General features: G+C 34.5%; 2 protein-coding genes across 2 annotated transcripts; both read right to left on the bottom strand.

Annotated features, from left to right (window-relative positions):
- Positions 1-235: 235 nt before the first annotated feature.
- Positions 236-979, bottom strand: LOC127811767 (uncharacterized). Its single transcript, XM_052351934.1, has one exon. The coding sequence runs from the start codon at positions 977-979 to the stop codon at positions 236-238; it is 744 nt and encodes a 247-aa protein (XP_052207894.1).
- Positions 980-2426: 1447 nt separating this feature from the next.
- LOC127812128 (pentatricopeptide repeat-containing protein At1g80150, mitochondrial) lies at positions 2427-8987 on the bottom strand. The gene is made up of 4 exons (XM_052352456.1): positions 6917-8987; positions 3603-3685; positions 3403-3475; positions 2427-3122 (listed from the first exon to the last, which is right to left on the bottom strand). Exon 1 carries the CDS (start codon positions 8303-8305, stop codon positions 7079-7081), a length of 1227 nt encoding a protein of 408 aa, XP_052208416.1. The 5' UTR covers positions 8306-8987; the 3' UTR covers positions 2427-3122; positions 3403-3475; positions 3603-3685; positions 6917-7078.
- Between the last annotated feature and the right edge of the window lie 5217 nt (positions 8988-14204).

Genomic DNA, 14204 nt, shown 5'->3' with positions numbered 1-14204 from the left:
AGACTTCATCATCCATAATCATTGCATATGTTTGCAGGTGCTTTTCTTTTCTTTAAAGCAAATCTTCATCTTCTTCCCCATTTTTTTTAAAAATTGGAACTGCTTGAGTCTCTGTAACGTAATTTTACAGGGTTTTTCAAATTTGAATGAAAAAATTAAAGACCAAAGGAACAATATTAAGAAAAACATTATCATCAAGATGGGAGAATCGTAAGTTGTACTGATCAATCAATGTTCATCTTACAGTAGATGCCACAGTATGAGCCCAAGTTCTGAGATGATCTTTCATGTCCACTTCATTACCAAGAGCTCCAATTCTCCAGTTCAGCAGTGGAATACTGTTCTCCATCTTTGGCTGATCCAAAACTTCCCATGCTTCTGAAAGATAAGGCCTTGAAACTGCAACAAAGTCACCAACTTCAACCTTTACTTCTTCAACTTTCCTTCCCAATCTTTGGAGCCCAGGAATGATGGACCCCAGGCTTGAGTTCTTATCCTCTTCAGAGAACACAAAACCCAGATCCATGAACCCTTTTAGCTCCTCAAATTCAAGCTCTGACAGGCTCCTACTACTACCCTTTGTTGTTCTTCTTTTTCTTCTTCTTCTTCCATTCACTCTGTTCTTGCTCTCTTCTTCTCCTCCTCCTCCTATGGCTGTTGATCTTGGCCCAGAGAAGTCTTCAACTTGTTTGCCTGAAAGTATGGTTTGGAGCTTTGGCATCTGGAGGACCGAGTCTGGAGAGTTTGAGCTATCTCTTGAGCTGAGACAATGGTCACTGAGAGATCTAACATGGAGGGTTTGGAGGCGAGAGAGCTTTGGTTCTTCAACTTTTTCATGGATTTCTGCAACTGGGTATTTTAGTCCAAAGGTTGAAGAAGAAGGAGAAGAAGAAGAAGAGGGCTCTGGTTTTGCAGAGAAGATTCCGAATTCAAACCAGTAGACATCAAACAGATTCAGAACTTCTTCTGCAGCAGCCATTGCTGGGTTCTTGGAGAGTTCAAGGTAGGGCTTCCTTTTTCCGTTTCCTTCGCTTTTTTGCTTGATGATAGAGAGCACTGGAGCTTCCCTTTATGTACTGTGTTCATTACCATTCTACCCCTCATCTTAGGGCCATATTGCAGAATTGTTAAAAGATATGATGATGATTAAGAAATACACGTTTTTCTCGTTTGGCATCAAATTGTTTCTTTTGATTGCATTTTTTCTTGTTGTGGTGTCATTGTCAAATTAAAGAGGGTAGTTGATAAATATGAAATGAGTTAAAAGAGGATGGTTGTTGTGGTTCGTAATTTTTTTTTTTTTTAAGACAAGAATGGAGGAAGTTCTCGTGTGTGTGTGCGCGCGCATATATATAACTATTACTTCCTATAATATGTGAATTATCACCTAAGGCCAAATAGGTGACCGGAGAAGACTCACTTTTCGATAGACTCATATAATACACTATTCACATGGACCCAATCTCAAATACGTAACTTTACGATACCTAAATTTTCGAACATATGTGGAGATTTAATTGTACTAATCTTTTCTAAACAAAAATACTTTAAATATTCAAAAAATCTCTTTATATTACAAGAAATTATTTTAAAATAGTTTAAAGTCTTAAACTAATCTTTTTTTTTAACTAAAAGATAACGACCCATAAATAGAATCTATTTGTAACATAAAAATAAACTTCACTCGATCATTACGAAGTAAGTAGTCTAGCACATTAAGAATATCTTTTTAACCAATAAAATGAGAAGGAATATGTAACAGATCTTTAATATAATTTGAATATGTAAAAAGAATATCCATTAATTCAAAATCAAAGATGTTAATGAAACAAAAGCATTAAAGGAAGGGAGGGCATCTACATCATTGGAGTAATTTGCCCATAAGGTACAAGGGTATTCTAGTAATTTGAGCCTTGAAACTTTCCTCTTTATAAATTAATAAATGAAAATGAAAGGGTCTCACTACTCTCACCCTTCCATTAATCATGGTAAGGTAAACTCACTACCTTGGATCCTTCAGCACCATTTGAGTCTTCCCCATCGTAATCTTCCCTTCCTTTTCTTTTTTGTCCGGCTAAATGCTTGCCAATTCATGTGAATTGTCCCCTCCACAAAAGTCATGCAAAGCTATATCACTCAATAAATAGAGCTCTATATCAATCACAAATGACACACAGTGTGCTTGCATAAATCCTGTCACATAATATAATAGACAAAAACACTACATTAACAACATATAACGTGTAAGACTATCATCAATGCTACTCTCTATTTTACTCTTTATTATATTATAAACAATTCACTCTATATTTTAATTTTGCCTCAAAAATTGTTTGTGATTTAACCAGGCTCTTTGTTCTTTTCTTTATTTTATTTATTTATTTTAATAAATTTGAATTATATTTATTTTATTTTATCTATAATTTTCACACATATACAAAATCAATAATCAAATACACACATACACATAATCAATAATCAAATACACATACACAAAATTAATAACTAAATACACAATATTAATCATCCAATAAAAAATAAATAAAAAAATTTCCTAAAATCTCACAAACCCATTTTTTGTTGAAGAAGACGCCACCGTTTTGCTCATCGTTGTCGCCCCCTCACCGAAGAAGATGCTGCTGCCATCATCAAATGTGGTGTCTACAACTGTTGATCTACTCGATGAAGAAGAAAACCCTAAAATCACATACATCGTTGATGGCCGTTGAGGAGTGGGGGAGAAATGGCGAGGAGATTTCAATCGCCACTAGTGGCTAGACTCCTCAAATTTTTGGTGAGGAATATTGGCTTTGGCAAGTTACGTTGGAGCTCAAAATCTTTGATTTGGCTCCCTCAATTTTTAGCTTGGTGAGGGAAATTGGCCATCGTAGGAGATAGCCTAAGGCCACACAAACCTCAGCATGTATCGTGGTGAGCGCGATCCCCCTCAAAATTTAACTAGAAAATACTTTTCATATGCGATCAACAAGACTCGAACCTGTACCAAGTAACCCTAAATTGCGACAAGAATGCTCTTTCAATACTGTTTTTATGATGAAAGGGCAGTCCCAATGCCTTCAATCAAATTGATTTCCCCATGTAGCTGCTTCTTTTGATTTTAGCTGCAAATTTAAAAAAGAAAAAATCGAAGAAGATGAGATTTAGTTTAAGAAATAAATACTTAAATGGTGGAACTGATTGGATTAATTGAATCTTAAGAAAAAAGGCAGTGTTTTGGTAGTAATGGTAGGCTAATTCTTGGTGACTGTAAGAGCCCAAGTTCGAATAGTAACAACAGTCTTTTTGCAAAACAGTAAAGGAAATGCCGTGTTATACCTCGTAAAGCCCGAAAGGTGCATTGAGATGCATGAAAAAAATAAATAAATAAATAAAAAATTGTACCTTCCTGATTAGGCATCTTTAGAACACTCATGGTTCATGGAGCACGAATTTTGACAAGTTGTCATACAATTTCCTGCAACGGTGAGAGTATGTGAAGATCCTACTAGGTTCAATAGCCAATTCCAATTAGTTAAGATGATGAAAATGCTAATCAAACGGGAGAAAAAAGAAACAACAGAGGCAAGAAGTTATTAGCACACCTAGAGTCAGGCAATTGATACATCTTCTGCACAATAAGTAAAATCAGCAGCCCCACAAATGTCTTGCATTTTCCATGCTCTCACTGACAAAACAGAAGCAATAAACAGAATAGTTACAGTCAATTTAGCTCCCACAAATGTATTTAACAAGGTTCAAAAGGGTGGGGATGGGATGAAAAGAAGGAACTATAGAAAAAGAAAGTGAAAATTAAGAGTTATGATTAGATAGGTAAATATATAACTCATAGATATTGATTTCAACAGGTTGCTAAGCATCATGCAAAACCTAAGTTGATATTTAATTTGAGAGTGAACTAGTGATTGCGTAATGTAGAGAGAATCCTTTACAAATAGATAATTTTACGTACAATAAGAAGAAAACACAATAGGAAGGAACTATTCAAGAACTAAAGGAAATAGAACCAACATATGACCACCGTAACTTGATTCTCAGTCCTGTTTCATTGACACCATTACATACGGGTGCTTTTCATGTACATTGTATCAATGACATAACAAGAAAGGAAAGTCCTGTGTTGGGCATTGTAGCAAAACAACAACACAAAATGTTGCCGAATTTACCAACCTCTAAAGCACCAACTGTCATGAGCACACTGACAATTGTAGAACAGAATGCAACATGATATTGGTAACATTAATAATCTCAGAAAATGCATTAAACAGAACTAGAAAAGGTTTTCTACTGGGAACAAACAATCTACACAGTACTTTTTCCCCCATATTTCAAACAGCCTGTCCTTGTACATAAATAAATTAGTGGCAAAAGCATAAACCTATCGGGAACAAACCATATCCCAGCAATGTACAAAATTATTGGACATATCTGTATAAATGGTACAAATCTATATAAGAAGCAGTCTGTATAGATGCATAAACATATGTCGACAACAACAGTCACAAACCTTAATCTTACTACACAAATTAGATGTTCTTACTAAACAAATTAGACGTTCAATCATCTCTATCCATAATCATATTCTTTGTAAAGCTATTACATCATATGTCAACTTTAAAGGTTTCGCATCAAGTTAGCTTTGATCTTCCCCTCCCTCTTTTTTCTATAAAGCTTCCTCCATTTCACCTACTTGCTTCTCTCAATCTTCTTCTCATATATCCAAAGCATCTCAATCATGACTCCATATCTTAATTTCAATAGGTGTCAACCACATCTTATTACATATAATCTCCTTTTTTATTTAGCCTTTTGTAGTATGGCCACTTATCCACCAAAAGATTCGCATCTTAGCTACATTCATATTTTGTACATATTAGCACTTACCTATCCAATAGTTTGAGCTATATAACAAATATGGGAATATAAGTAAAATACAACAAAGATACATAAACAGATGTCACATAATATACACAAAAATGTTCGGTCAAAACACATGGCTTTAAAATTGAAATACCATAGAGATAAGAAGTCATCAATCTTTGGTCTCCACGATATGCAGTAGCATGATGAACATACAGCTTTAGTGATTGTGCTCAAAAAGAGAGATGAAAAAGGGTTTCTGAAAAACAATTGTGTTTGCATGACTGTTGAAGAAGGAGCTAGAACTGCTAGAAGAAAGAGATCATTTTGGAGCCATCTTGGATTGAGTGAGAAAGAGGGTGAGAGGCAATCACAATCTTTTGGCACCCCATAGAGATTAAAAAGTCATCAATCTTTGAAATCCACAATATGCAGTAGCATGATGAGCATACACTCATACAACTGGTAAGTGATTTTGCTCAAAAAGAGAGATGAAATATGGCTTTTGAAAAACAATTGTGTTTGCATGACTGTTGAAGAAAGGGGAGCTTAACCTCCTAGAAGAAAGAGATCCTTTTTGGGCCATCTTGGATTGACAGAGAGGGTAAGAGAGTATAAAATGCATTGTTTCTCAGATATAGAATTCATGCCATTGCTCTTCCTCTCTATCAGGTTCTTTCTTATTAAAATTTTCAATATGGTAGCAGAGTTCTAGTGGCCTTACCATTTTTAATAGATCAATGGCATTTTCCAAAAAAAGGGTACCATGTTAACTTGCAGTGTCATTTCTTAATAAAATGCCACTTGGCACAAGATGTATATGGCTCTGTAGCATTTTCCAAGAAATGGTAACATATATGCTTTGAATAACATGTTCTTTCAAACTGCCACAAAATCATGTTTGCAAATTAGTCTTCATAGATCCCCCCCCCCCCCCCCCCCCCCCCCCAACCCTGGTGAAACATATAAAAGAAAATAAATTCCATTAATTTCATATAACAAAGAAACAAGCATGAATAAATTCCACTTGCAAAATGCTAACTCGGGAACAGACCTCAGCCCATACTTTTTGAAATTATCAACAATAAATCCCCATTCCAAATTTATAGTTCATTTTGCAATATGTATAGACATTATATTAGTAGTACAGAACCTAAACAACGATAATCAAACAGTTTGAAAAAGTTTCCCCATTTCAATGACAACCAAAAAAGGAGAAATTGGTTGTTTTCCATTTCATTTTGCAATATGTTTTCCAAAAAGGAACAAGGCAAGATCTCATAAACAGGTTCCAAATTAGTAAGGATCAGAGTATGAAAGGTTGTACAGTACTACAGCTGTATGATATAGAGATCTTATCCAAGAAGTATGAGGAAGCAAGATGCAGTTCAATGTACATAAAACATGTATATGAGATAGAAATGGTAGAACAGTGACATGAAAAGGATATGGCAGTATCTGCACATGCGCTTGACACACACACACATTCCTTTGAAATGGTATATAGAATATTGCTTAATATTAAATAGGTATATTGCTTATTATAGTGATGAATACATAAGACAAGGCAGATTATAACATGACATATAATTTACCACATTTCTTGGACCATTTTCTTTGCAATAATATTCTTTTCCCATACACAAAAATGCCAGATTAATACTTGAAATCCTGATCACATGTGCAATGCCAAACCTCTTTGGTCCCTTTTCTTTCAGAGCAACTGCATCTTTGAGTGATTAGCATATCTCAAGGAAAGTGTGATACTTCTATTAAGAACCAAATGTAACAGGTCTATTATCCACAACTTATCTTCAGTCAATGGACACATTCAGAAATTGTTAAGAGAGTGCAGGAGCTCCTAGAAGTATTGCTTTGATCATACAGCTCCTCCGCAAAAATTACCCCCCCCCCCCCCTCCAAAACAGAGGTGGATAAATAAATATATGCACATAAAATACATACTTACCAAAGCATGCGTGCACATTTGTTTTGTGTGTGTGTGTGAGAGAGAGAGAGACAGAGAGAGAGAACTTACAATAATTTTGTGCATATCGTTGGGTGGTTCTCCATCAAAAGTTGCATGTACAGTTAGTTTCTCGGATTTATAAATGGGTTGGGCAAGTTAAATACCAGCTCCTGTTCAGCAGCCCCATACATAGATCGATGAAATCCTTATTTTTCAGTATATCATTATAGTTCAACTCCTTGAGATTAAAGATTGCAAGGCATCCAACTGCTTTGCAGTCAACCGAGGCACTCCTTTCCTAGTCAACGACAAGATATATCTAGCCTTTCCAAGTTCCCCATTCTTCTGCAGGCCTTCAAGTAGCATATAGATGGTCTCCACATTTGGGAACCAATTCTTAGTCATACTGTCTTTACACATTGTATATGCCACTCCAAATTCCCCTCCTTTACAAAGATAATGAACCATGGTCTGATAAATTTTCATGTTAGGCTTGAAACCCTCATTATGTAAAGCAGAGTACACCCTTTTGGCCATATCAAGAGAACCAGCACGGCAGAAACCTTTGATCACCAAATTATATGTAACCAGATCAGGAGAAATCTTAAGAAACCGCATCATACCCATCAAACTGTTAGCTTGCCACGCTCTTCCCCTGCTCACCAAGAATTGAATCCTCACATTGAAGGTTGCAAGGTTTGGTAAACAACGCTTAAGCACCATATGATTCCACAAACCATTACCAATCTCAGGTTGATTATTCTTGTAGAATGCCGATATAAGTGTTGTATAAGTATATACATCGGGTACTATTCCCAACGTTTCCATTTGTGACATAATCAGGTAAGCCTTGTCCAGTTCACCCATTCTGCAGATAGCCTTGATAACTATGTTAACAGAGAGTACATCAAATTTTATATCAAACTTCTGTCGAACCTCTGCCAGAAAGGATTCAATAGCTGCTAAATCATGGGTTTGAGTCAAAACTCGAAGAGTAGCATTAAATGACTTAACAGTCCTACGACAACCAAACAAGTGCATATTGTAGAAAGTGTCAACAGCGTGGTTAATCATTCCAGCTCTCCCATACAACATTATAATCCGCACAATAAAACCCTCCCGCCGGCCTTGTGGTAGCACCTTGTGGTGCTCAAGTAGATTCTCTATGTAATCAAACCTGCCCGCGCCAGCTAACCGAGAAACAGTATCCTCGAAGGCAAACCGGTTTTCAATAAGGAGCCTATTGTGCACGTTGGCCTTGAATAAAAGGAATAGCTTATCGGGGTCTCTCTCACCCTTCAGCTTGAGAAGCACAGGCTCCTCCTCAGCCTTCTCCAAACCAGTAGGTCGTTTTGGGAGGGGATTTTTGTTTACACAAGCAGCAAAGGTGGTTGTGGTAGCAGTTGCAGTGTTAGTAGCGGCAGTACCAAATCTGCGAATTAATCGCAGACTGAACATGTTCCGTGGCACTTATCTCTCAGAAGATTTAACTACCGCATTGTGCACCACTTCGCAATTGAATTCATAATCATCGCCATTACTTTTTTAAGTAATTACACAGCAATTAGTGTTCTTCGGTACACCAGGGCAATGTATATAAGAATAGTACTAATAACAATACAGAACAGGCTAGTAAAGACAGACAAGCAGCAGTAGCAACTCAATAGGAGGATAGTGAGATTGAATGGGACAGTTTCAGAATCAAAAGAAAAAGCGAGCAAATGAATGAAAAGTAAGCAAAAACCAATTTACGACAATTAAGAGGGTGCAGGAAGAAAAGAACTTGATTCCTCGTACAGTCGACGAGAAGTGATTGCCCGGCGACCACCAGCTGCAGAGGCGGCGGCCGCTTATCCGATAAAGCTTAGGGTTCGGATCGATTGGTTCGTGTTGCGATTGCACGGAGAGAGTGAGGAACGCGGAATCTAACGAAATGGAGAGCTTCAAATGATCCCCAATCGCTGCCAGTTCAGGCCTTGCAGATATGTATACGTATATATCTTCTCTCCACAACCGAAGAGTGAAGAACCCTCGAAGCAGAGAGTTCAAGCGAGAGCGATGCATATATGTATATATGTTTGTATGTATACGCAGAGAAATGACTAAAACCCTACAGCCAGAGCGAGAGAGGAGGGAGAGAGAGAGATCTATGGCTACGATTTAAATCCTAATCAGAATTAAAAGGATAAATTACGATAATTCTTTATATAATTATTTTAAGGTTTGATGGTTTAATTTGTTTTTAAATTTTTTAAAATAAAATATGTACATTTTTTAAAATATTTATTTTTGTCCTCTTAGGTCCTTCCTCCCAATAGAGAAAAAAAATTATTTTTGACACTTGTTCTTTTATTCAATTTATATTTAAATGATAAGATTATAAAATTTACCTTTCAAATATCTTGAGGAATTCAACCCATATTAGCATGGTTTGAGATAAATGAACCAAAAAATTTTGGAGATAACTCAAATAATCCTAATTTTATTGCTAACCCAAGATATTCGAGCTTAAAAATATTAAAAATAACTCCAAGAATCTCAATTTTGTTGTAACTTGAGATATCTAAGTTTAGAAATCTTGGAGATAACTTTGAAAATTTTGATTCCGTTACTAGCCTGAGATATCCAAGATCAAGAATCCCGACTCCATTGCTAGCCCAAGATATCAGTGCTTGGGAACCTTGGAAATAGTTTTAAGAATCCCAACTCTCATTCCAACTTCAGATATCTAAGTTTGGAAACCTTTGAGATAACTTATAAAATCTATGTTATTATTATCAATTCAAGACATCCAAACTCAAGAACTTTGGAGATTTAACTCTAAATATCCTAGTCTACTTCACCTTTAGAGAATTTAACTCTTATCGATTGAATCTAATACTATCTTTATCTAAATAGATTCGTCAATAGTTTGAGATAACCAAAACTAGGAATTTTTTGAAATTTTAGAAACATCTTTGAACATCCTAGCTTACTTAGCCTTAGGGCTGGCAATAAGTCGAGCTGATCCGAGTTAGGCCCAGCTCGAGCTCAGCTCAATTGATTTTAGTTTGGCTCATAGCTCGACTCGAACTTGATATGATCTTATTTTCTTAGCTCGATGATAACTACGAGCTGGCTCGGCTAGGCTCGAAATTGACTATTACCTTACTTTTATGTATGTATATATATATTTAAATAATATATGTGATATATGTGATATATATAATATATATTTAAATAATATATTTATAAAATTAATATATATATAACTATATTGAACTGGCTCATGAGCCAAATGAGTCGAGCTAATGGTAGTTCAAACTTGGCTCATTTGTATCATGAGTTAGCTTATTGAACCAATTTTCGAGTAGAGTCCTGAGCCAGCTCACGAGTAACTAAGCTCATTGCCAGCCCTACTTAGCCTATATAAAAGTTAAGGTTGCGTTCTCTTTACTTTTCAATTTTTAATTTTGAGTTTTGAATTCATTTTCAATTTTTTGTTTTGCTAGTTTATTTTTAGAAAATTGAAATGCGTTCTCTTTGTCATTTTGAAAAATTATTTCTTAAAACAAAAAATTAGAAAACGCGTTCTTTTTTAAAATTTGAAAATAATTTTTTAATGATATTTTATTCAATAAATTTGATTATTCAGTAAATTAAAAATACTTAATGTTAATATATTATTAAAAAAATATATACATTTTAAAGTTAATGAATTTTGTAATATTTTTTTCTATTATAATAATAAAATATGAATAAATAAATAAATAAATGTGTTTTGATTTTAGAATTTGTTTTGAATGAAAATACTTAAAACAATTTTTTGTTGCTTTGAATTTTCTTTATAATTTTTTTTTTTGTTTTCAAAAATATATTTTTAAAAACAGTAAAGAGAACTCATTTTTATTATTTTAAAAAATCAAAAGCTAAAAATGATTTGAAAACACTAAAAAAAGCATAACCTAAGATTCTTACAAGTAAATCAATGGACTCGGTGTTCACTATACATTTATTATTCATTTATTCTACTAATATGAATATCAATAGTTACGTTGGAAGAACTAATCCTGCCTTTTTTTACAGGTGCCCAGGACAAACCTTATCAGTTCCAATAACCATCACCAAACAATTCAATAGAGTTGGGGAATAACAACGTTATTACTATGAAAAGGGCTACCAAACACCCTTATATTTATTTTTAGATGAAAACGAAAATTAAAAGTAAATAAATGAAAAAAAAAATGAGATAAAATAAAAAAAGTCTTCACTCCCCTAAATAAAATAAATTAAAAGAAGAGATCAAATCATGGTCTAAATGTTTCCATTTGGGTGTGACAATGACACGAACTAAAATGAATAAACGAATTGAATTTCTATCGACACTTAAAGGTGTGTTTGATTACATTACTTAAAATTTAATTCTAGGTAATATTGGCTAGAAAAAAAAAACCATCTCACCCCCTTGAAAAATAAATTCCATGGAAAGAAGTTTTAAATGGTTGTACCATATATATTTTTCCATGAAAAAATTAAGAGTGTTTGATTATTTTTCATAGAAAATGTATAATAATTATATATTTTTTATGAAAAATATGTGCAATCAAACACATTCTTAGTGTCCAAGCAAACAAAGAGGTAGTCTTTAGTCCACTTAGCTCCCCCACTTTGCAAAGATAGGAAATGGTAATAGAGCCCCACGAGCGTAAAATAGTTGGTTCTCAGGTAATAGATTGCACCTAAGGATGTAGGTTTAAGTCATGGCAGTCGCAGTGTGAGAGTTTTACCCTCCTATGGGGTTGGCTCCTTGTGGGTACCATGCACTGTGTCTCCTATTTGGTGCGCTACCATGTATCGTGATTAACTCCTCTCATGTGCGTGGGGCAGTGTGGGAGGCCCTTAAGGTGAGAGATTTTACCTTTTGCACCCAAGGAAATGGTAATGGACTGATGGTGACATTCACACATTTACCCAAATAAGGAAATACAAAATTTACGACATTCAATTACCGTAATAGTAAGTGTAGTTATTTATACATAATGAGAAACGCAAAGCAACACATTGAAACAAATATGGGGGTTATTAGATTTATACTGAATTTGCAGTGTGAACTAACTATAACTACCTGTCTATGCATTCTTCTATATTGATGGCAGCGAAGGAGGAACCCAAACTCAGAGAGAATTGCTCTGAATTATCCACCAGTCATTGTTTCCTTCCCAATGAGGACTTCAACAATCTTGTCGATTGCCTCCCGATTGCTCTTTTTTTTCCTGTAAATAAGAATTGCATAAAATGAAAAATCACAAAGCATATACAGTTTTAGTCGGGACATAGCCCAATTGTTCCTTATGTGGCTCAAGGCAATCTCATAAGCACTGTCTGAAATCCTCTTCACAGCAACATCAATGTCTTCGGCAAGCTTCTTTGACATCAAATTTCTTGCCATCATTCTCATGATTGCGTCGCCACTTTGTGCCAATGAGTCCATCAGTGACCATGGACCAATTTCAAACATGCCAATGTAGTGACCAGCTGGAGGAAGATGAGTTTATTAGACCCCCTCAAACAAGAAATCATTGATGGATAGAAGGAGAAGGAGAAAGAAGGGTTTATAGCTATCAGTTGATTATGTTGATGGATTCAATTACCTGTTTGGCTGAACCGGTGTCCAGCTGCTCCGGTGGTCACCTCAGACTCACCAAAGATCACTTCCTCAGCAGCTCTTCCACCAAGTCCGCCAGCGACTGTTGCAAATAGTCGTTTCTTGGAAATCAAGGTTGGAGGATGAACCATGTAAGACCCTGTGCTTGACCGCGTGGAATAGGGCGACTTTTTTGATGACATCGTGCCCTGGAGTAAGAGTTATGAGTAAAAAAGAAACTGGAATGACTATCTTTAAAGGAAACTAATAGTCCTTAAGCATAAGACTAACAAATGTTTCATCAAAATGAACAATATCCCAAAAGAGACACCATGAGAGCTTTGACGAAAACTGAAAACTAAGATGAAAACAGAAAGTATCATTCCCCGAACAGAACTGAGCACAAAATGCTACACAGTTCAATAGCCAAAAGAAGCCCCACATGAAGAAAAATTAAAACCAATGAAACCCCATGAGATCTCTAATAAAACCCCCTGACCTACCTCCAATATTCGTGGTGTTTCAATAGGGAGACAGAGAGACAAATTACTTTATTCCCACAGGCAAACGGTTGTTGAGATGGCCATTAAAGAAATTTCAAGTACAAGAAAATCATAGAATTCAAATCTTTACAATAGTAGCTAATTGAGATGGACATTAAAGAAATTTTGTACTATTTTTAAGCTTGTATTTTTATCTGATTGTTTCTGTATGAAAACGGGTCAGGTCCACCCTTAATGGATGCAACCCGATCCATGGAGAATGGTAGTTATTTTCACAACTGTTGGGAACTACCCTATAAAATTAGAATGCATGCAAAGTACATTTCAATGTTTTCTCAAGGCATTTAAGCAGTGATAAAAAGGTGTTTTCCAATCAACATGATTACACCAACGATCAGTAATCCAAGTATAATCTATTTGGCTTCCATGAATTTGAAAAGGTACATCAATCAAACTTCCTTTTCTTCTATTGCTTACATGCACCTACACATTCTTTTAGCTTATTATTCTATTGTTCTTAGCAAATCTTATCACATACAAAATAGATCTTCATCCTTTTTTTTTTTTTTCTTGTTTTGGCATATGTACAAGATTTACAGGCTATTTTCCAGTTTTATATATATATATATATATATATAATAGTATGATTAGTTCTCAATTCAATTCTGTATATATACCATTCACTGTTTTTCAGTTCAGTCAAGTTTCAACAAGGCATACAAAGTTCAATTTGGTTTGGTTTCTCAACACTACTAATCAAAGTAGAGCAGAATTCCTTAGGTTGCGTTCTCTTTATTATTTTTAAGTCATTTTTAATTTTAAATTTTTAAAATAATGTATTTTTTTGTTTTCAAAAATACATTTTTGAAAACAAAAAAAAAAATTACAAAGAAAATTCAAAACAACAAAAAGTTGTTTTGAGTGTTTTCATCCAAAACAAACTCTAAACTCAAAACACATTTATTTATATATTTATTCATATTTTACTATTATAATGAGAAAAAATATTACAAAATTCATTAACTTTAAAATGTATATATTTTCTTAATAATATATTAACATTAAATGTTTCTAATTTATTGAATAATCAATTTTTTTTGTATAAAATATTATTAAAAAATTATTTTCAGAATTTCAAAGAGAACGCGTTTTCTAATTTTCTGTTTTGAAAAATAGTTTTTCAAAATGACAAAAAGAACGTGTTTTCAATTTTCTAAAAACAGACTATCAA

This window comes from Diospyros lotus, chromosome 10, assembly GCF_014633365.1.
Source record: "Diospyros lotus cultivar Yz01 chromosome 10, ASM1463336v1, whole genome shotgun sequence".
NCBI lineage: Eukaryota > Viridiplantae > Streptophyta > Magnoliopsida > Ericales > Ebenaceae > Diospyros > Diospyros lotus.
Note: the sequence above shows the minus strand (reverse complement) of the source record. Positions and strands in the feature narration are given on the sequence as shown.

Bases quoted from the DNA above. Each gene is read 5' to 3' on its own strand.
- LOC127812128 (XM_052352456.1), bottom strand. From the start codon at position 8,305: ATGTTCAGTCTGCGATTAATTCGCAGATTTGGTACTGCCGCTACTAAC.
- LOC127811767 (XM_052351934.1), bottom strand. From the start codon at position 979: ATGGCTGCTGCAGAAGAAGTTCTGAATCTGTTTGATGTCTACTGGTTT.